This window comes from Ranitomeya imitator, chromosome 9, assembly GCF_032444005.1.
Source record: "Ranitomeya imitator isolate aRanImi1 chromosome 9, aRanImi1.pri, whole genome shotgun sequence".
Taxonomy (NCBI): domain Eukaryota; kingdom Metazoa; phylum Chordata; class Amphibia; order Anura; family Dendrobatidae; genus Ranitomeya; species Ranitomeya imitator.
The window spans coordinates 25,959,531-25,982,637 of NC_091290.1; the positions used below are offsets into that span (position 1 = coordinate 25,959,531).

The following is a 23,107-nucleotide window of genomic DNA, read 5'->3' on the forward strand; positions in this document are numbered from 1 at the left end:
GAACAATTAGAGGAAAAGTATAATAGAAACATGTGCACCACTTCTGCATTTATCACCCATTCCTGGTTTTGGCTTATAAATACTGACATAAAATCCTGACCAAATCCTGATGCAATCCTGAACGTGGACACATACCCTTAGTGATTTATATAATAACATGACGGTGTTTCTTTAAGGCTTTGCACTTCTTGTAAGGTTAATCACAAACTTCTGGTATTTTGGTAAGTGGTCTTCTTCGGGCAGCCCGCCACACAAGGTGCGTCACTCACCCCTCGCGCCTGCTGCCCCCGCTGGGATTCTGCTCTCCAATCTGGGGCCATGATTGAGAAGTTAATTAGATTATCAATCAGGGCCGGGAGCGGCGGCAGGTGCGGAGCCTCGTGTGAAGATGAACGAGATGGATTTATGTGATTGCGTTCTCGGCGATGGGGCAGAGCATCTCGTATGTGCGAGCGCCGGAGACAGCTTTAACCCTGCCATTGCCAGATCTACTCAACAATCACTTCTCACTGAGATATTGTACACCTTAAAGGGACATTGACCCTTAGGTCGGGGACACACTTGGGTAGAATACGGACGATTGCAATGCGAGAAAACATCTCATAGCACTTGGGGCGATCTAATAACCATGTATAAGTATATAAGGGGACAATACAAATGTCTCTCCAAGGATCTGTTTATACCAAGGAAGGTGACGGGCACAAGGGGGCATTCTTTGCGTCTGGAGGAGAGAAGGTTTTTCCACCAACATAGAAGAGGATTCTTTACTGTTAGGGCAGTGAGAATCTGGAATTTCTTGCCTGAGGAGGTGGTGATGGCGAACTCAGTCCAGGGGTTCAAGAGAGGCCTGGATGTCTTCCTGGAGCGTAACAATATTGTATCTTATAGTTTTCAGGTTGTTTGGAAGGACGTAGATCTGGGGATTTATTATGATGGAATATAGGCTGAACTGGATGGACAAATGTCTTTTTTCGGCCTTGCTAACTATGTTACTATGACCAGTGTTAATCTATGGGGCAGCGCACATCACTGTATTTTTTTTCTCATGCGTATTCGACGTGTGTGTGTAAAATCGCAGCATGTTGGCACTCTTTTTTCCTGCTCTCTTTGCTCCCTTCTGTGCTCTCCTACCCTCCAAGCTTCCTGTGCCCTCCTTTTTCCTGTTCCGTTGTTCCACCCTCATCATCTGTACTTTTTGCTCCCTACCCTCTCTGTGCTTCTTGTGCCTTTCTTCCTCCTACACCCTCCTCACAAGCTTTTTGTGCCATTCTTCTGCCTGCACCTTCTGTGCTTTTTCCTCCCTCCTGCATTGTGTGCCCTCCTTCCTCCTATGCCCTCTTAGCTTCTTGCACCTTCATTCGTCCTCCGCCCTCTCTGCCCTCTTAGCTTCTTGCACCTTCATTCCTCCTCCGCCCTCTCTGCCCTCCGAGCTTCTTGCACCTTCATTCCTCCTCTGCCCTCTCTGCCCTCCTAGCTTCTTGCACCCTCATTCCTCCTCCGCCCTCTCTGCCCTCCAAGCTTCTTGCACCCTCATTCCTCCTCCACCCTCTCTGCCCTGAGCTTCTTGCACCCTCATTCCTCCTCTGCCCTCTCTGCCCTCCTAGCTTCTTGCACCCTCATTCCTCCTCTGCCCTCTCTGCCCTCTGAGCTTCTTGCATCCTCATTCCTCCTCCGCCCTCTCTGCCCTCCGAGCTTCTTGCACCTTCATTCCTCCTCCGCCCTCTCTGCCCTCCTAGCTTCTTGCACCCTCATTCCTCCTCCGCCCTCTCTGCCCTCCTAGCTTCTTGCACCCTCATTCCTCCTCCGCCCTCTCTGCCCTCTTAGCTTCTTACACCTTCATTCCTCCTCCGCCCTCTCTGCCCTCCGAGCTTCTTGCATCCTCATTCCTCCTCCGCCCTCTCTGCCCTCCGAGCTTCTTGCACCTTAATTCCTCCTCCGCCCTCTCTGCCCTCCGAGCTTCTTGCACCCTCATTCCTCCTCCGCCCTCTCTGCCCTCCGAGCTTCTTGCACCTTCATTTCTCCTCCGCCCTCTCTGCCCTCCTAGCTTCTTGCACCCTCATTCCTCCTCTGCCCTCTCTGCCCTCTGAGCTTCTTGCATCCTCATTCCTCCTCCGCCCTCTCTGCCCTCCGAGCTTCTTGCACCTTCATTCCTCCTCCGCCCTCTCTGCCCTCCTAGCTTCTTGCACCCTCATTCCTCCTCCGCCCTCTCTGCCCTCCTAGCTTCTTGCACCCTCATTCCTCCTCCGCCCTCTCTGCCCTCCTAGCTTCTTGCACCCTCATTCCTCCTCCGCCCTCTCTGCCCTCCTAGCTTCTTGCACCCTCATTCCTCCTCTGCCCTCTCTGCCCTCCTAGCTTCTTGCACCCTCATTACTCCTCCGCCCTCTCTGCCCTCTTAGCTTCTTGCAGCTTCATTCCTCCTCCGCCCTCTCTGCCCTCCGAGCTTCTTGCATCCTCATTCCTCCTCCGCCCTCTCTGCCCTCCGAGCTTCTTGCACCTTCATTCTTCCTCTGCCCTCTCTGCCCTCCTAGCTTCTTGCACCCTCATTCCTCCTCCGCCCTCTCTGCCCTCTGAGCTTCTTGCACCCTCATTCCTCCTCCGCCCTCTCTGCCCTCTGAGCTTCTTGCACCCTCATTCCTCCTCCGCCCTCTCTGCTCTCCTAGCTTCTTGCACCTTCATTCCTCCTCCGCCCTCTCTGCCCTCCTAGCTTCTTGCACCCTCATTCCTCCTCCGCCCTCTCTGCCCTCCTAGCTTCTTGCACCCTCATTCCTCCTCTGCCCTCTCTGCCCTCTGAGCTTCTTGCACCCTCATTCCTCCTCTGCCCTCCTAGCTTCTTGCACCCTCATTACTCCTCCGCCCTCTCTGCCCTCTTAGCTTCTTGCAGCTTCATTCCTCCTCCGCCCTCTCTGCCCTCCGAGCTTCTTGCATCCTCATTACTCCTCCGCCCTCTCTGCCCTCTTAGCTTCTTGCAGCTTCATTCCTCCTCCGCCCTCTCTGCCCTCCGAGCTTCTTGCATCCTCATTCCTCCTCCGCCCTCTGCCCTCCTAGCTTCTTGCACCCTCATTCCTCCTCTGCCCTCTGAGCTTCTTGCACCCTCATTCCTCCTCCGCCCTCTCTGCCCTCTGAGCTTCTTGCACCCTCATTCCTCCTCCGCCCTCTCTGCTCTCCTAGCTTCTTGCACCTTAATTCCTCCTCCGCCCTCTCTGCCCTCCTAGCTTCTTGCACCCTCATTACTCCTCCGCCCTCTCTGCCCTCCTAGCTTCTTGCACCCTCATTACTCCTCCGCCCTCTCTGCCCTCTGAGCTTCTTGCACCCTCATTACTCCTCCGCCCTCTCTGCCCTCCTAGCTTCTTGCACCCTCATTTTTCCTCCGCCCTCTCTGCCCTCTGAGCTTCTTGCACCCTCATTCCTCCTCCGCCCTCTCTGCCCTCTGAGCTTCTTGCACCCTCATTCCTTCTCCGCCCTCTCTGCCCTCTGAGCTTCTTGCACCTTCATTCCTCCTCCGCCCTCTCTGCCCTCCTAGCTTTTTGCACCCTCATTCCTCCTCCGCCCTCTCTGCCCTCTGAGCTTCTTGCACCCTCATTCCTCCTCTGCCCCCTGAGCTTCTTGCACCCTCATTCCTCCTCCGCCCTCTCTGCCCTCTTAGCTTCTTGCACCTTCATTCCTCCTCCGCCCTCTCTGCCCTCCGAGCTTCTTGCATCCTCATTCCTCCTCCGCCCTCTCTGCCCTCCGAGCTTCTTGCACCTTAATTCCTCCTCCGCCCTCTCTGCCCTCCGAGCTTCTTGCACCCTCATTCCTCCTCCGCCCTCTCTGCCCTCCGAGCTTCTTGCACCTTCATTCCTCCTCCGCCCTCTCTGCCCTCCTAGCTTCTTGCACCCTCATTCCTCCTCTGCCCTCTCTGCCCTCTGAGCTTCTTGCATCCTCATTCCTCCTCCGCCCTCTCTGCCCTCCGAGCTTCTTGCACCTTCATTCCTCCTCCGCCCTCTCTGCCCTCCTAGCTTCTTGCACCCTCATTCCTCCTCCGCCCTCTCTGCCCTCCTAGCTTCTTGCGCCCTCATTCCTCCTCCGCCCTCTCTGCCCTCCTAGCTTCTTGCACCCTCATTCCTCCTCTGCCCTCTCTGCCCTCCTAGCTTCTTGCACCCTCATTACTCCTCCGCCCTCTCTGCCCTCTTAGCTTCTTGCAGCTTCATTCCTCCTCCGCCCTCTCTGCCCTCCGAGCTTCTTGCATCCTCATTCCTCCTCCGCCCTCTCTGCCCTCCGAGCCCTCCGAGCTTCTTGCACCTTCATTCCTCCTCTGCCCTCCTAGCTTCTTGCACCCTCATTCCTCCTCCGCCCTCTCTGCCCTCTGAGCTTCTTGCACCCTCATTCCTCCTCCGCCCTCTCTGCCCTCTGAGCTTCTTGCACCCTCATTCCTCCTCCGCCCTCTCTGCCCTCTGAGCTTCTTGCACCCTCATTCCTCCTCCGCCCTCTCTGCTCTCCTAGCTTCTTGCACCTTCATTCCTCCTCCGCCCTCTCTGCCCTCCTAGCTTCTTGCACCCTCATTCCTCCTCCGCCCTCTCTGCCCTCTGAGCTTCTTGCACCCTCATTCCTCCTCTGCCCTCTCTGCCCTCTGAGCTTCTTGCACCCTCATTCCTCCTCTGCCCTCCTAGCTTCTTGCACCCTCATTATTCCTCCGCCCTCTCTGCCCTCTTAGCTTCTTGCAGCTTCATTCCTCCTCCGCCCTCTCTGCCCTCCGAGCTTCTTGCATCCTCATTACTCCTCCGCCCTCTCTGCCCTCTTAGCTTCTTGCAGCTTCATTCCTCCTCCGCCCTCTCTGCCCTCCGAGCTTCTTGCATCCTCATTCCTCCTCCGCCCTCTGCCCTCCTAGCTTCTTGCACCCTCATTCCTCCTCCGCCCTCTCTGCCCTCTGAGCTTCTTGCACCCTCATTCCTCCTCTGCCCTCTGAGCTTCTTGCACCCTCATTCCTCCTCCGCCCTCTCTGCCCTCTGAGCTTCTTGCACCCTCATTCCTCCTCCGCCCTCTCTGCTCTCCTAGCTTCTTGCACCTTCATTCCTCCTCTGCCCTCTCTGCCCTCCTAGCTTCTTGCACCCTCATTACTCCTCCGCCCTCTCTGCCCTCCTAGCTTCTTGCACCCTCATTACTCCTCCGCCCTCTCTGCCCTCTGAGCTTCTTGCACCCTCATTACTCCTCCGCCCTCTCTGCCCTCTGAGCTTCTTGCACCCTCATTACTCCTCCGCCCTCTCTGCCCTCCTAGCTTCTTGCACCCTCATTTTTCCTCCGCCCTCTCTGCCCTCTGAGCTTCTTGCACCCTCATTCCTCCTCCGCCCTCTCTGCCCTCTGAGCTTCTTGCACCCTCATTCCTTCTCCGCCCTCTCTGCCATCTGAGCTTCTTGCACCTTCATTCCTCCTCCGCCCTCTCTGCCCTCCTAGCTTTTTGCACCCTCATTCCTCCTCCGCCCTCTCTGCCCTCTGAGCTTCTTGCACCCTCATTCCTCCTCTGCCCTCTGAGCTTCTTGCACCCTCATTCCTCCTCCGCCCTCTCTGCCCTCTGAGCTTCTTGCACCCTCATTCCTCCTCTGCCCTCTGAGCTTCTTGCACCCTCATTCCTCCTCCGCCCTCTCTGCCCTCTGAGCTTCTTGCACCCTCATTCCTCCTCTGCCCTCTGAGCTTCTTGCACCCTCATTCCTCCTCCGCCCTCTCTGCCCTCTGAGCTTCTTGCACCCTCATTCCTCCTCTGCCCTCTGAGCTTCTTGCACCCTAATTCCTCCTCCGCCCTCTCTGCCCTCTGAGCTTCTTGCACCCTCATTCCTCCTCTGCCCTCTCTGCCCTCCAAGCTTCTTGCATCCTCCTCTACCTTCCCAGCTCTTTTGCCCTCTCTGCCCTCCGAGCTTCTTGCATTCTCCTCTGCCCTCCCAGCTTCTTGCACCCTCATTCCTCCTTTGGCCTGTCTGCTCTCCTTCCTCCTCTGCCCTCCGAGCTTCTTGCATCCTCCTCTACCTTCCCAGCTCTTTTGCTCTTTTCCTCCTGTTGCTCTAACTTTAGATGTAGTAATTACAGATGTTACTTGCCTAGTACCTGCAGAACACGCTCGTCCACCGTCATCGTGATGCCATCTGGAGACTGATGTGACAAGTCACCTGGTAATTCAGCTGTAACCTCCATCTTTATATCTGGAGAGCGACACCTCGTTATCCGATAAGTGGAGAATTGCCGTCTTCTATGTTCCTCTTCTCGGGGCCCGGACTATTGTGCTGCCGCCATTACCTCACTATTGTAAGAGGGGGAGAAAGCGTAGGATTTAATGTCTCCATTCACTGCTGGGTAAAGAAGTGTCCGCCTATATGATGCCAGTCACACCAGCCGCAGCGGGGGCCGCAGTGAGTGGCGCAGCGGGATATACTGCAGAGCGCAGAAATAGCCGACGACAATATCCCAGATTATCAGATTGTTCGATTACAAAATGTGTCGGATTAGTGGATATTTTTTTTTTTACCTTGTATATACCCAGCATGCAGTGTAAAGCATGGAGGTTTGTTTCTTCTAGATGCACAGCTGACTAATATCGAATACAGAGTAGAGGAGAGCGTTGACTTCCATGCGCGGAGTCGTGGCCGGGCTGCAGCCGCTCTGTCGGCTCTGCGTGGCCGTCGCTCGTCTTGGGCCTCGGTGGATACAATATGGCTGATGATAACAATATTCTTTGTCATTGATAAATAGCTTTTTATTTTCCGCTGGACCTTCTGGAATAAGATGTGCGCAGAGACGGCTCAGACGCGACGAGGGCGGCTCGGAAGAACATTCTATTGCAGACCAATTACTGGCGCCGTCCTCCACTCAATGAAATATTAGTCTGTTAATCTGGCATGTTATGATCCAAATAAACCTGATAATCTGGCGCTGGGCTCTGATTGTGACTGCAGGAAGAGAAGGTTTCCGTAATCTCCGCTCTAAAACATTCTAAGGTTCCTGATCCAAAAACTTCCATCAAATACATCAGCAAATGGAAAGTCTCAGTATAACCCGAGCGTGGCAGAGTATTGGAATTTTATGTTACCACTGTCAAATCGAAATACTAATCTGTCATAGGAGACCCCAGAGTCCCGAAAAAGCACCGCCAGAATCTCATCGTGATATTTTCATGCAAAACTCCATTGAAACATCCAATCATTGCGGCAAATGCCTCCATAAAACCGCGCAAGTGCTAATAAATTCCACCGTCCATTCAGTTGTCTTTCCAGATCGCGCTTGATTTTTATCTGTGTTAATTATAATCTGCTGCCGACACCGGAATAAGCGCCAATGGGAACAAACGTCATCATCCGGACTAACTAACAATAACCGTAACGAGCCAAGCCGCCATCGTTAACGGTGCGCGGAGGGTCCGGTCCAATCTGGAGTGGGGGTAGATAATCCTCACATTTCTGAGATGCCAGAATTAATCTCCATCCACATCCGCCACCCAGCTTTCCCTGGCGTCTGCACAGAGATTTTAGGAGACGTCTTTGCCAGGTAACGGCTTAAAATTAATCCGATTCTCTGCCGCCGCTTGTTGCCATCTGATGGATTTACAGAGCAAACTAAAATAAGAGTCCGCGCTAATGACCGAGGAGAGCGGCGCAAGGTCTGGAACATAAGCAGTGGATAGATTAACCCCTTGCAGGAAGAGGATTACCCAACTTTCCTGAATTCCTTTCCAGCAAATCTGTCTGGTCCGTGCAGGGGTCCTTGCTGACATGGTAGATAAAACCATGTAGTACGATGAGTTCTGGAGCCCGGGAAAGCTGGGTGCTCCTGGAGATGGAAACCAGCGGCATCAGAGTTTGGCGGCCACATAACCCTGCCCTTTCAAGAGCAACCAATTAATTCACAGTGACTGATGATGATCATTTGCCAATAATGTCACTCATTTGTAACGGACAATGGCCGAAAAATCCATCCGACAGCCCATACTGCCCCAATACTTCTCACAGCTGAGTGTTTGCTACAGCTATATACACTGTAGCCACTCTTCTGCAGCTTGATACAGTGGCATGTAAAAGTCTGGGCACCCCTGGTCGAAATTACTTTTATTGTGAACAGTTAAGCATGTTGAAGATGAAATGATCTCTATAAGGCCTAAAGTTACACATTTCCTTTGTATTTTAGGCAAAAAAATATATATTTTTATAAATTTTAAAAATTCCAAAAAGAAAAATTGGCCAATGGTTAGTACCTAGTAGCACCCTGTTTTTGAAAGTATCACCGCTTATAAACACGTTTTGTAGCCAGACAAGAGTCCTTCAATTCTTGTTTGACGGATTTTCAGCCATTCTTCCTTGGACAATTTTCCAGTTCTGTGAGATTCCTGGGTGATCTTGTTTCCTCTGCTATTTTGAGGTTTAGCCCCAGATTTTCAATGATGATCAGATAAAGGGACTGTGAGGGCCATTGTAAAACCTTCAGCTTACGCCTTTTGAGGTCGTCTATTGTGAATTTTGACGTGTGTTTAGGATCATTATCCATTTCTAGAAGCCATCATCTTTTCCACATCCGCTTTTTTACAGATGGTGTTATGTTTGCATCAAGAACCTGTTGAAATTTCATTGAATCCATTCTTCTCTCTACCCGTGAAATGTTCCCTGTGTCATTGGCTGCAACACAACCATACAGTATTACTGATCCACCCTCATACCTAATGGTTGGTAAGATGTTCTTTTCCTAAAATTCTGGGCCCTTTTTTCTCCACACATACCTCTGATCATTATGGCCAAAGAGTTTTATTTTAACCTCATCGGTTCACAGGACTTGTTTCCAAAATGCATCAGGCTTGTTTAGATGGTTTAAATGTTTTTTTTTGCATACTTCTGATGCTGAATTTTATTGTGAGGACACGTAAGAGATTTTCTTCGGATAATTTTTCCATGAAGGTCATATTTGTGCAGGTGTCTCTGAACAGTAGAGCAATGTACCACAACTGCAGAGTCTGCTAAATCTTTCTGAAGGTCTTTTGCAAGTGGGGGGGAGGGTTCTGATTTGTCTCTCTAGCAATGCTCCTAACAGCTCTCCCTGAAATTTTGCTTGGTCTTCCAGACCTTATCTTGACCTCCACTGTTCCTGGTAACTGACATTTTTTTAATTACATTTCGAACTAAGGAAAGGGAAACTTGAGAACGCTTCGCTACCTTCTATCTTAGCCTTCTCCTGCTTTATGGGCCTCCAACATTTTCAGAGTTCTAGGCAGCTGCTTAGAAGAACCCATGACTTCTAGTTTTTGGCACAAGGTTAGAGGAGGCTAGATTATTATAAAGCTGGAAAGTTTGCATCGCCTGGCCTTTCCTAATGATGATGGTGAACAAGCCATAACCCTTACAGGCTAATTAACTTAGCCTTATGTGCACAGATAAGGTGTGAAACCTTGGTCTATGTGCACACGTCTGGAATCGCCGTGGCAATTCCGCAACTGTGCCGTGGGTAAAATGCATGCGTAATAGGTATGCGTTTTCCGCTAAACACTAGCGTTTTACAATCGTAATTAGCTTGCGGAATGCCAGCGTTTTACAAGCGATCTGTAGCATCGCTTGGAAAACTGATTGACAGGTTGGTCACACTTGTCAAACATAGTGTTTGACAAGTGTGACCAACTTTTTACTATTGATGCTGCCTGTGTGAGGGACGCCGGAAGGTGAGAATATCACGATTTTTTATTTTAATTCTTTTTTTTTTCTTTAACAATTATTTAACAATTATATAGTTCCCAGAGCCTGGAGGAGAGTCTCCTCTCCTCCACCCTGGGTACCCAACCGCACGTGATCCGCTTACCGTATTGTTCGGACTAAAAGATGCACTTTTTTCCCCCCAAAAAAGGGGGGAAAATGGGGGTGCGTCTAATAGTCGCAATGCAGGCTTACCTAGGTGGCAGAGGTGCGGTGGCAGAGGTCCGGTGGCAGAGGTGCGGTTGCGGGGGTGTGGCGGCAGAGGAGGCGCAGTAAGCGGGGTCCCTTTCCCCGGTATGGTGATGCAGCAGGCCCGGTATGCAGCAGAGCCGCGTGAATCCTCTTATCGGTGGTGGCGGCCATTTTCCGGAGGCCGCGCGTGCGCAGATGGAGCGCTCTGCTTCCCGGGGCTTCAGGAAAATGGCCGCCGCGATCTCCATCTGCGCACGCGCGGCCTCCCGCGGCCATTTTCCTGAAGCCCCGGGAGCAGAGCGCTTCATCTGCACACGCGCGGCCTCAGGAAGATGGCCGCGCCCACCGATAACAAGAGGATTCACCCTGCTCTGCTGCATACCGGGCCTGCTGCATCACCATACCGCTAACATACAAAGGACTTGTGTCATCCTTTAACTTTAGGCCTTTTAGAGAACATTTCATCTTCAACTTAATTAACTGTTCACAGTAATTTTGGCTAGGGGGGCCCACATTTTTACATGCCACTGTACATTTTACCTACTTTTTTTTTGCTCCACATTCTTCAAAATTGCGCAAGTGGTTCATGAATTTTGCCCAGAATCAAAAAAGCGCTTCTAGTTTTTAAACTTTTTTTGTGTGTGATGTTTTACTGCAAAAAAGTTATGTATTTATTTTTTTTTTTTAATTTGTACAAAAATTACAGCCGTACATAATATCACTGTGGTTATGGTGACGGGTGGGGAGGAAGGGAGTATATTCGCCCAAAAACTTTATGGCTTCTTTAAAATGTTGCTATTGATGAATTGGCCAGAAGCATCTGGAAACCCCCAAACCATGCCAACAGTCACTGACCTTTAAAAAGAAAAACATTGGTGCGCCCAACTAAAATAAACTTTAAAAAAAAGACACAAAATGAAAATGGAAAAACACCAAAAACTACGTGAAAAAGGGGCAAAATTATTATTTAAGAACGTTGTAGACTTGATTTTCATAAAGCGGCAGCGTGTAACACCACCTGTAAGATGCAAAGACGGCTGATGTGCCGCCTGCAGCGCAGATAATTCCGTTCTACGACTCGCAGGCCTCACACGGAGGATTACAGGGGCTGCGGTTTGAGGCGCTCACGGCCCATCGCCTCCTCGTCATCAGGAGCGATGTATGAAGTCTTCCCTGTAGATCGTCCTTGCGGCATTTTTTACACGATGCATGAACATGGCAGCGCGCCGGTCGCCAAACACCAGGAATAAATTGACAAGCTAATCTGCCAGAAAATTGAATTTTCAGCTCCTGAGTAAAATTGTTTGTTTCTTTAGAAAACCAACACAGATCTGTCTGCGAGTGTCAGAGCGAGCGCCGCGCTGAAGAGGCGCCGTGTTCTCTGTGATGATGGCGGAGGTGGGGGGATTACCGCTCGGTGCGCTCTAACAGCACTGACGACTCCTGTGAAGTAAGGAGGTCTCATTCACATAGTAAATTGTGGCGGTGAAAGTACATGATGGACGAACGTCACAGCCAAATTTTACGTCTACGGTAGGAAACCGCAGCGCGGTTTTATGCAACGGTATTAAAGGGCCCTCCTCGTCTGTTACTGCCACCCATCAGCCTACAGGTCACTGAGAATCTCAGGGGCTGATAATGTTTGTGGCAGTCACATGTCACAGCCGGAACCCTGACGCCATGATGGCGGCACATTTCATTCATTTAGTTGGCGCCTTTCAGGTATTGTGCCACCTGGTGAATTACAGCTGATGTTACGTATGGAAATTCAGCTTAGAAGTGATTGACCAGAAGTCAAACCTCAGATAAAAAGAAAATGCGCATATACCTTCTAAGCAATAAACAAATAGTAAGGCTACATGTAAATAACATAGGGGGCTTAACTAACATTACTTTGATTTAAAAAAAAAAAAAAACGTAATAGCCGTCCAACCGCGACAAGGTGACGGTACCTAACTCTAGTAGTTCACCAATGTGTCAGCGGACATACAGATACCGTAAATAAGGGCAGAGTAGGACCTGGGTCCCGACTGTTCAGACACCGGCCCCTGGAAAGCCATATATACAAAATATGGGCAGTATTATAGTAGTTATATTCTTGTACATAGAGGGCAGTGTTAGTCTTATAATACTGCTCCTATGTACAAGAATATAACTACTATAATACTGCCCTCTATGTACAAGAATATAACTACTATAATACTGCCCCCTATATACAACAATATAACTACTATAATACTGCTCCAATGTACAAGAATTTTTTTGTGTCTACGTGTGCCTACTATAGCACTGCCCTCTATGCACAAGAATATAACTACTATAATACTGCTCCCTATGTACAAGAATATAACTACTATAATACTGCTCCCTACGTACAATAATATAACTACTATAATACTGCTCCTATGTACAAGAATATAACTACTATAATACTGCTCCCTATGTACAAGAATATAACTACTATAATACTGCTCCCTACGTACAATAATATAACTACTATAATACTGCCCCTATGTACAAGAATATAACTACTATAATACTGTTCCTATGTACAAGAATATAACTACTATAATACTGCTCCTATGTACAAGAATATAACTACTATAATACTGCTCCCTATGTACAGGAATATAACTACTATAATACTGCCCCTATGTACAAGAATATAACTACTATAATACTGCTCCTATGTACAAGAATATAACTACTATAATACTGCTCCTATGTACAAGAATATAACTACTATAATACTGCTCCTATGTACAAGAATATAACTACTATAATACTGCTCCTATATACAAGAATATAACTACTATAATACTGCTCCCTATGTACAAGAATATAACTACTATAATACTGCTCCCTACGTACAATAATATAACTACTATAATACTGCCCCTATGTACAAGAATATAACTACTATAATACTGCTCCTATGTACAAGAATATACCTACTATAAGGCCTGTTTCACACATCAGTATCACCGGTACGTGAGGTGACAGTTTCCTCACGTACCGGAGACACTGGCACACGTAGACACATAAAAATCAATGCATCTGTGCAGATGTCATTGATTTTTTGCGGACCGTGTCTCCGTGTGCCAAACACGGAGACATGTCAGTGTTCGTGGGAGTGCACGTATTACACGGACCCATTAAAGTCAATGGGTCCATGTAAAACACGTACCGCACACAGACGTTGTCCGTGTGCAGTCCGTGTGCCGTGCAGGAGACAGCGCTACATTAAGCGCTGTCCCCCCCACTGGTGCTGAAGCCGCGATTCATATCTTCCCTGCAGCAACGTTTGCTGCAGAGAAGATATGAATAGTAGTCTTTAAAATAAAGATCTATGTGCCAACCCCCGCCCTCTGACCCCCTGTGCGCCCGCCCCCCCTCTCACACCCCCCCCTCCCGCTGTTCTGAAAATTCTCACCCAGCTCGCTCCCTCGCCGGCGCTGCTTCCTGTTCTGGCCGCATCTTCTCCTGTATGCGGTCACGTGGGGCCGCTCATTTACAGTCATGAATATGTGGCTCCACCTCCCATAGGGGTGGGGCTGCATATTCATTACTGTAATCGGCGGCCCCACGTGACCGCATACAGGAGAAGATGCGGCCAGAACAGGAAGCAGCGCCAGCGGGGGGGCGCACAGGGGGTGGGAGGGTGTTGGGCACATAGATCTTTATTTTAAACACTATTATTCATATCTTCTCTGCAGCAAACGCTGCTGCAGGGAAGATATGAATCGGGGCTTCAGCACCAGTTGCTGGTACGTGTGGTACCCATCACGGTGCGTGTGGTACCCAGTGGGCACACGTGTGCCACACTGATGTGCCACAGAAACGTAGGGCCACACGGACACGGATAATTCCGGTACCGATTTTTTTTCCGGTACTGGAATTATCTGGATGTGTGAAACTGGCCTAATACTGCTCCTATGTACAGTAGTTACATTCTTGTACATATGGGCAGTATTATAGTAGCTATGTTCTTGTACATAGGGGCAGTATTATAGTAGTTATATTCTTGTACATAGCTACTATAATACTGCCCCCTATGTACCAGAATATAACTACTATAATACTGCCCCTATGTACAAGAATATAACTACTATAATACTGCCCCCATGTACAAGAATATAACTACTATAATACTGCCCCCATGTACAAGAATATAACTACTATAATACTGCTCTTATGTACAAGAATATAACTACTATAATACTGCCCCCATGTACAAGAATATAACTACTATAATACTGCCCCCATGTACAAGAATATAACTACTATAATACTGCTCTTATGTACAAGAATATAACTACTATAATACTGCCCCCATGTACAAGAATATAACTACTATAATACTGCTCTTATGTACAAGAATATAACTACTATAATAGTGCTCCTATGTACAAGAATATAACTACTATAATACTGCCCCCATGTACAAGAATATAACTACTATAATACTGCCCCCATGTACAAGAATATAACTACTATAATACTGCCCCCATGTACAAGAATATAACTACTTTAATACTGCCCCTATGTACAAGAATATAACTACTATAATACTGCTCTTATGTACAAGAATATAACTACTATAATACTGCCCCTATGTACAAGAATATAACTACTATAATACTGCCCCTATGTACAAGAATATAAATACTATAATACTGCCTCTATGTACAAGAATAACTACTATAATACTGCTCCTATGTACAAGAATATAACTACTATAATACTGCCCCCATGTACAAGAATATAACTACTATAGTACTGCCCCTATGTACAAGAATATAACTACTATAATGCTGCCCCTATGTACAAGAATATAAATACTATAATACTGCCTCTATGTACAAGAATAACTACTATAATACTGCCCCTATGTACAAGAATATAACTACTATAATGCTGCCCCTATGTACAAGAACATAGCTACTATAATACTGCCCCCCTATGTTCTTGTATATAGGAGGCAGTATTATAGTAGTTATATTCTTGTACATAGGGGCAGTATTATAGTAGTTATATTCTTGTACATAGCAGTATTATAGTAGTTATATTCTTGTACATAGGGAGCGGTATTATAGTAATTTATTAGTATTAGTAGTCTATTACCCTGGGCACCTGCAACATCTTTACTTCTACGTTTCGCTGAGGGTCTGGAGCTTTGGCTTCTTGTGATGGTTCCCGTTGAGTGCTGTTAATGTGAATTGCGTTAGTGTCACCATCTGCTTCTCGCTGTTCTCTGTCCCGATCGTGAAGTCCTGATTAAAGCTGGACAGACTCGGAGGGAGTAGAACCAGAGCAGATGTCAGAGGCAGCCGGCGATCGCTGTGATGTCTTCTCGTCTCCTGGCAGAAGAAATCTCAAACAATTTGATCAGAACAATCTGAAGACCTGACATTCAAACCCTCTGCTGCCGCGCCAAGGAGATCAGGGAACGCAGGGCTGCCGCGGTGGGGGGGTACAAGTGCATCCTGGATGGGGATCTAGATGAATTTCACAGGCTCAGCTTTCCTAGAGTCCTGAGTGGCAGCGCCTATAATGGCTGTCAGACTGGCCATATTGCCTGCCATCCAGCCTTTTCATGTATATATTTTACTTTACAACTTGTTTCTGATGAGGCTTTTAATTTGCAGCGGGGGAGGGGGTGGATCTGCGCAACTTTCATCTCTTGGAAGTTTGTTCTCAGCTCTGTGCCGGTGACAGGAGAACAATCAAGTTCTGCATCCTAATTAGCGCTGAGGATCGCGGCCGCTTTTATTGCTGCAGGTTCATATCTGATCGGCTTTGTTCAAAGTGAATGAAGGAACTTCTCCAGGAGCAAAAACAATTATAAATCAGATGCCGTATTCTTCTTGCAGAACGTTCTGTACACAGAATTAATGCTGCGCATTGTACTGAAAGGAGGGAATGAAGAAAGGAAGGAACGAGGGGATGAAGAAAGGATGCAAGGAAAGAATGAATGAAGAACAGAAGCAAAGGAAAAATATTGGAATGGAAAGATTGAATGGAGAAAGGAAAGCATGAGAATGTAAGGAAGGAATAAATGGATGATGAAAGAATGAAGAATAGAAGGAAAACATAGCAGAAGTAATGATGGAAGGATTGAGGAAGGACAGAATAATGAAATGATTGAGACTGGATAGAGGGAAAGTGACAACAAATGAAATGATAAAGGAAATAAGAATGAAGGAAATACTGAATCGAGAAAGGAAAAATGAGAATGTAGGGAAACAATGAAAGGAGGAATGAATGGATTTTGAAAGAATGGAAGGAAACCATAAGGGAAGTAAAGAAGGGATGAAGGAAATATTGAAGAAAGGAGAATGGAAGTGCAGAAAACTGAAATGAAGTAAGAAATGAGGATGGACGAAGGGAAAGAATGAAGACAGAGTGAAGGTAGAAAATAAATGGTGGAAGGAAACAATGGAATGAATTAAGAATGGAAGGAAACCATAAGGGAAGTAAAGGAGGGATGAAGGAAGGACTGATAAAAACAAAAGGGTATACCGTAAATCCCAATGTATTAGTGATCCGTGACTCCCAAGGACACAAGCTCCAACGTACGTTTCACCACCGTAGCTCCTTGAAAAAGCCACGTTGGCGAAACGTACGTTGGAGCTGATGTCCTTGGGAGTCACGGATCACTAGTACGTTGGTATTTATACCCTTTTGCACGTTACTTATGCACTTTATGCAGTCCTGACAGACTGATTGCTAGACTTGCACTTTCTATGATTTTTTGAGGGTTATTTAGCCAATTATATTAGTATATAATATAGGATCTGTGTTCCTCATGATGTATATGTTCTTTGTACTATGATATATACGGTGATGTTTGTTCTTTGTACTATGATATATACGGTGATGTTTGTTCTTTGTACTATGATATATACGGTGATGTTTGTTCTTTGTACTATGATATATACGGTGATGTTTGTTCTTTGTACTATGATATATACGGTGATGTTTGTTCTTTGTACTATGATATATAAGGTGATGTTTGTTCTTTGTACTATGATATATATAGTGATGTTTGTTCTTTGTACTATGATGTATAAGGTGATGTTTGTTCTTTGTACTATGATATATATAGTGATGTTTGTTCTTTGTACTATGATATATATAGTGATGTTTGTTCTTTGTACTATGATATATACGGTGATGTTTGTTCTTTGTACTATGATATATATAGTGATGTTTGTTCTTTGTACTATGATATATAAGGTGATGTTTGTTCTTTGTACTATGATATATAAGGTGATGTTTGTTGTCAGTTTCTCCTGGTTTTTACTTTCATTCAATAAAATTATTTTAAAGTATTTGTTATTTGGATTTTGAATATTCACTTTTGAGTAGGTTTTCTAAAATTGAGATGACGTAAGAAATGAGGATGGACGGAGGGAAAGAATGAAGACAGAGTGAAGGTAGAAAATAAATGGTGGAAGGAAACAAAGTAATGAATAAATGAAAAAAATGAAGACTGGATGGAAAGAACGTAAGGAATGGAGAATGAAAGAATGGTAGTATAGAATGATAGAAATAATGATGAATTGAATGATGAAAAGATTGAAGGACAGAGGAAAAGAAAGATGAAAGAGAAGAAGGAAGGTTAGAAGGAAAGAACTGCTGGAGGCTCCTCATGGTGCTGGTGGGAAAGTTACCGCCTGTGGCGCTCTACAGGATCAAACTGGCGCAATAGTGCGGCCAGAGTTCTTTGTCCGCCATTACTTTACGATTTTCAAGATCCCTGCTTGCTGCTAATTTCCATTCTGCACAGGTGTAAGGCATCTCACAGCTAAGATTGAGTGGATTCTCGGGGCGTCCGTGGTGGCGGGAGAAGCTTTTTCCACAAGATGGGAGTGGTCAGATGAGGCATCCTGGTGTGCGTCTCTGGACTTCTGCTCATCCGCCATGCTGGATTATCCGAGATTTACTAATTATGGAGGAAAAGGCGAATCTGTGCTAGAACCAAAGCATCGGAGGATGGGACATAAATGTCCGGCATCAGCGAGGCGTAGAATCAGCCGGGTAATATCTGGAGCCGGCGGCGCCATTATCACATTCTCTGGCGTAAATTATCTGCACAGGGAAAGCTTCATTTTGTGTGATTTTCGCAGGAGCCATTAATGGGACGAGCGCAGACGAGGTTTCTGCATCTTCCACTTTGTTCTATTACTTTCTAACAAAAATTCTTGAAGATGGAACACTTTATTTTCGTGGCGGTGAACGCGCTGATTGGACGGGCGGATGGAAACTTTGCATTTAGACGATGTTTTGCCGAGTTATTGTCTCCATTCTATGTAAATGAACAAACACCACAGAAAGTAAATTATTACTAATGTGCCGAGCGCATATTGTAGGAAGCCGCAGACTCCGAGCTTCACGTTCAACGAAGGGGGCTTCCGTTCTTAAAGGGGCATTCCGTCTTATAACAACGTTTTTAAGTCCATAGTCTGTCGACCGTGTTGTACTGCTCTCAAAATACATCATGTCCTGTACTCTAGTCACCTCTAAAGCTGCAATCACAATTTCAATAGTTGCTATTGGCGATGAGCTTAACTTTGTCTGTAAATCTTATATGGTTACTATTCTATCCTGTGTAGATGATTCATTGTGATCGTTCTGATCCCAATTAATAGTCTACGTTATACTGCAGACCTGCAGTCTGAATACTACAGGCTTCAGAGCCGAAATCCCCCAGCATTGCTTTCTCATATGGCATCTGCAAAATGTGTGCATTGGTGACTTGGATTCTGGGCAATGTCATCTATACAGCCGGGACTAAACTAAGTCATACGGGTCTGTCCACAAATGTGTTTGCTGTTACATATAATAACCAGCAGAATAGTGAGTGCAGCTCTGGGGTATAATACAGGATGTAACTCAGGAGCAGTAATGTAATGTATGTACACAGTGACTGCACCAGCAGAATAGTGAGTGCAGCTCTGGAGTATAATCCAGGAGGTAACTCAGGATCAGTAATGTAATGTATGTACACAGTGACTGCACCAGCAGAATAGTGAGTGCAGCTCCGGAGTATAATACAGGATGTAACTCAGGATCAGTAATGTATGTACACAGTGACTGCACCAGCAGAATAGTGAGTGCAGCTCTAAAATATAATACATGATGTAACTCAGGATCAGTAATGTATGTACACAGTGACTGCACCAGCAGAATAGTGAGTGCAGCTCTGGGGTATAATACATGATGTAACTCAGGATCAGTAATGTAATGTATGTACACAGTGACTGCACCAGCAGAATAGTGAGTGCAGCTCTGGGGTATAATACAGGATGTAGCTCAGGATCAGTACATATATATATTCATTATCTTTGTTGTCTTGTAATCTTGGTTTAATAAAAAAAAATACTAATTTCTTGCAGTGAAGAGTACACTTGTTATTTATTTGCCTTAGTAATACGCGGACACAACTTCTCCATATTCTGCTCTGTTATATTGTGTCTTAGTGATAGCAATGAGACAGTCTTGTATGATATGCACGACTTGCTGTCAGGAACATTTTACGCTACAATTGCGGTCACATGTATGGTAGAAGATGTATCTCGTCCTATTGTGTCCCCCAGGAGGATGCGACATTGTAACGGAGTCCGCAGCTCCGGAATGTACACCGCGCCTCTGCCGCACTTATCCTGACTTGTAAATATCGAGCGGTGTTTGCGGTTTGCACTTAGGTTTTTCTCAGACCGTTTATCGGTAAAAGTTATTTATAGATGAGCCACATACACGGCAGATGGGGCTCCGTGACTGCGACATATGCCACGGCGGGGGAAGGCGATGATGTGTGTCAGTGCGATGGATGAGCCATCCTGTAACCATCTTTCTGTTTCTTTTACAGAGGAGCTGAAGGAGAAATTGGCGCAGTACGTGGATGATGTGAACGCTCAGAAATCGGGATTTATTAAGGTGGTCCGCCATAGCAAACAGGAGGGGCTCATCCGATCGAGAGTCAGCGGGTGGCGAGCGGCGACGGCTCCGGTTGTGGCTTTATTCGATGCTCATGTTGAGTTTAGCGTGGGATGGTGAGTGCCATCATCTGTCATTGGCACAAGGTTTTCAATCATTGACAGGTAGCAGAGATCATGAAAACAGAGAGATTATAACATTAAAAATATACCCTGCAAACAATGAATCGTCCTTGAAGTCCCTTTTCATCTCGTGATATTCGCTGACTTTTTGTGACACATTCATTACCATAGTGCATATATTTTCCTAGAGAAATGGGAGCCCATGATGAGCTGTGATGGGGATGAAAATAGATATTTCCTTTGTGTCTTATGTTTCATTTCTTTTTTTTTACATTTATTGTAAACTCCAGTTCCACCTGGAGCTGCATTCATAATTCTGCTGCTTTCCTGTTAGCTCTCAGGTGTATAGAAGGGGCGGTGTATGCACAGTAGTTTGCGGTGGTGTTCATAAAGCTCCCATGATGCAGTGCACAATATAGCAGGGTGCCATGAGACCTTGGCGAATATTATGTAGGAGCCAACAGAAATACAGAAGTGTGAATGCAGCTTTGGTTGTGAGTAGTGTAAAAACGTTCAAAGTATCTCAGATCCGGCACGCCGCTGGAAATTCTGCAAATGATTACTTGTAGTGATTTTGCAGCACTTGGTGTCCAGTTTGGACCCTGAATCTTCTTCTTCTTCCTCCAGGGCAGAGCCGGTGCTGAGCAGGATCCAGGAGAACCGTAAAGTCATTATATCACCATCTTTTGACAACATCAAATACGACAATTTTGAAATTGAAGAGTATCCTCTGTCCGCTCAGGGATTCGACTGGGAATTATGGTGTCGATATCTGAACCCTCCAAAATCTTGGTGGAAGGTGGAGAATGCGACTGCACCCATCAGGTACTATAGGTCCCCTCATGCCCCCCCATATGTCCTCTCTGCTGAGGTTTTCCAGTGTTCATTGCGTATTTGTCATGGGCTTACCACTACAGAGAGGAGCTAGAGGACCGCAGTTTCTGGTTTCTTCTACTCCTGGGCTGAATAGAAGCATTTCCCCATTTTATTGATTGGTGTAAGTTTCTTTGGGCAGTGCAGGGGTTAATGTGCTCTGTTGAGAGCTCTTGGAGCAAGGCTCTCAGCTGGACACCGTTATCCAGGCCCATCTCCTATATAATCTGGGTCCTGCCTAGCACTCCTTGTCAGAGCTAGCTTATGCTGCGTGGCTGGGTGGATAGTTGTTGGTGGTTATTTGAGTAGGCAGTTGGTGGATTTTTCTGTAACTGTTTGGTTTTGTGAGTGTGATAATTCCTTTTCTTCTCCTACTTTGGTTTTACCCCATCCTCCACTCCCCGGTGCATCCCTCTGATATTTGTGTGTGTGTGTATATTTGTATGTTTTTTGTTACCCCTGTTTGTATTTGGCTACTTTCACACATCAGGTTTTTGCCATCAGGCACAATCTGGCGAATTTTGAAAAAAAAAAAGATATGTTTTTGGGTTTTTTTGCCGCCGGATCCTTTTTTTTCTCAGACTTGTATTAGCGCCGGATGGCCTCACGTTTCATCCGTTTTTCGCCGGATCCGTCAAAAATTGTCGGTCCGGCGGCTGGAGAGAATGCACAGAGGAACTTTTTTGTGTCAGTCTAAAAAGGGGCAGCGACGGATCCGGCGCCATGCGGCTTTTGCAATAATGGAAGCCTATGGCTCTGATTTTGTCAAATGAGTGAATCCGGCGACCAATTTAGTTTTTTTTACACTGAGCATGCCCCGTAGCTGCATTTTCCATTTTGGAGTGTTTTCTCTTTCGGATCCGTTTTTTTCAAAAGTCACCGGATTGTGCCCGATGACGAAAACCTGAGGTGTGAAAGTAGCCTTACCTTGTTCGTCTGATTGGTGTACTACGTATACTACTACTCCTCTTTTTCCTGAGTGGAAGAAGGGTACAGACTGAGAGCGGATTCAGGAGCTAAGGCAACATAAGTGGCCTTGGCGTCTTCACAATCAGAAGTAACCTGGGGAACAGTGCGAGCTAGGGCACCACCTAGCATTAGGGACAGGGAAGAAGCCCCTGGTCGTGGGACACTCGACAACAATTAATAGTATTCTATTCCAGTTGCATTGAAATCTCATTTAGAATTTGGCTTTCTTTCTTTTGGCTCTCAGTATGCCGGACCTACCGTTTTTTCTTTACGTGTTCTGTGACTCAGTGTTGCTTTGTGACTTTTACTTTTAAATAAAGTAGCTGAAGAGCAGTGACCACGAACCTTACATGTCCCAAAATGCAGCGCAGCAGAGTGGGGGTGTGCGACTGCAGTGTTCGGAGTGGGGACAGTCATGCCCATTTGTACACGATGTGGAGATGGAGCTGCTGGAGGATAAGTGTACATTGTTCTGTTTGCTTTTTGGTTTAGAAGCCCCGCACTGATTGGCTGTTTCATCGTAGACAGACTGTACTTTGAAGAGATTGGCCTCCTGGATGAAGGGATGGAAGTCTACGGAGGAGAGAACGTAGAGCTGGGAGTCCGGGTAAGAAATGCGCCTGATTCATTCATGTGTTTCTGTCTTTAGGAAGTAGCTATCTGACATCTAGCTGTGGCAGCCATATTGATTTCATGGTGCTGCTTGCCCGGTCACCTGGTCACCCATAGGCTCCTCATTCTCCCTCTATTAACTCTCCGTGGCTGTCAGTCCTAGTGATAGAACTCCTCAGTCTGTCTAGTCCAACCTATAAAATTACCATTTTTATTCAGGGGAACAATTTCTATGAGGCAATTTTTTTGGGGGAGGAGGAATGTGAGATGGAACATTTTTCTGACCCCAAATATGGAATCAGGATAAATCCCTGAACAGACCCGTCTTCTCCAGAAATCTAGTACCTAGAACTTGTATCATTAGGCTGGTGTCGCACTACTGTAGGATTCGGACGAGAGCTATTCGAGAAAACGTCGCCTCGCAGTCGGACCAGTGTTAAACTATGGGGCAGCTCACATCATCATATTTTTTTTTTATCCACCGTATTATACGTGCGAGTGAAATTGCAGCATGCTGCTATTGTCACTGAGACTCACCAATGCAAGCCTATGGGTGCGAGAAAAAAAAAAAAATCGCACAGCAATCGAACCATGCGAGTGCTGTCCGATTTTTAACTCACCTGTGTAAAGCTGGTAATTCATGTGCGGTGTACAGTAAAATCACACTGACAGATTAGAAATATATGTTTGAGTTGGTGGATATATATA

At 46.5% G+C, this 23,107-nt stretch overlaps 1 protein-coding gene across 1 annotated transcript in view; it reads left to right on the plus strand.

The window, feature by feature from the left end:
• GALNT18 (polypeptide N-acetylgalactosaminyltransferase 18) overlaps nt 1–23,107 on the plus strand; it is a 255,237-nt gene that overhangs the window by 197,006 nt on the left and 35,124 nt on the right. The window contains exons 4-6 of the mRNA XM_069739538.1: nt 19,756–19,939; nt 20,573–20,770; nt 22,280–22,394. Coding sequence (XP_069595639.1) covers nt 19,756–19,939; nt 20,573–20,770; nt 22,280–22,394 — 497 coding nt within the window. The remainder of the gene's footprint in view (nt 1–19,755; nt 19,940–20,572; nt 20,771–22,279; nt 22,395–23,107) is intronic.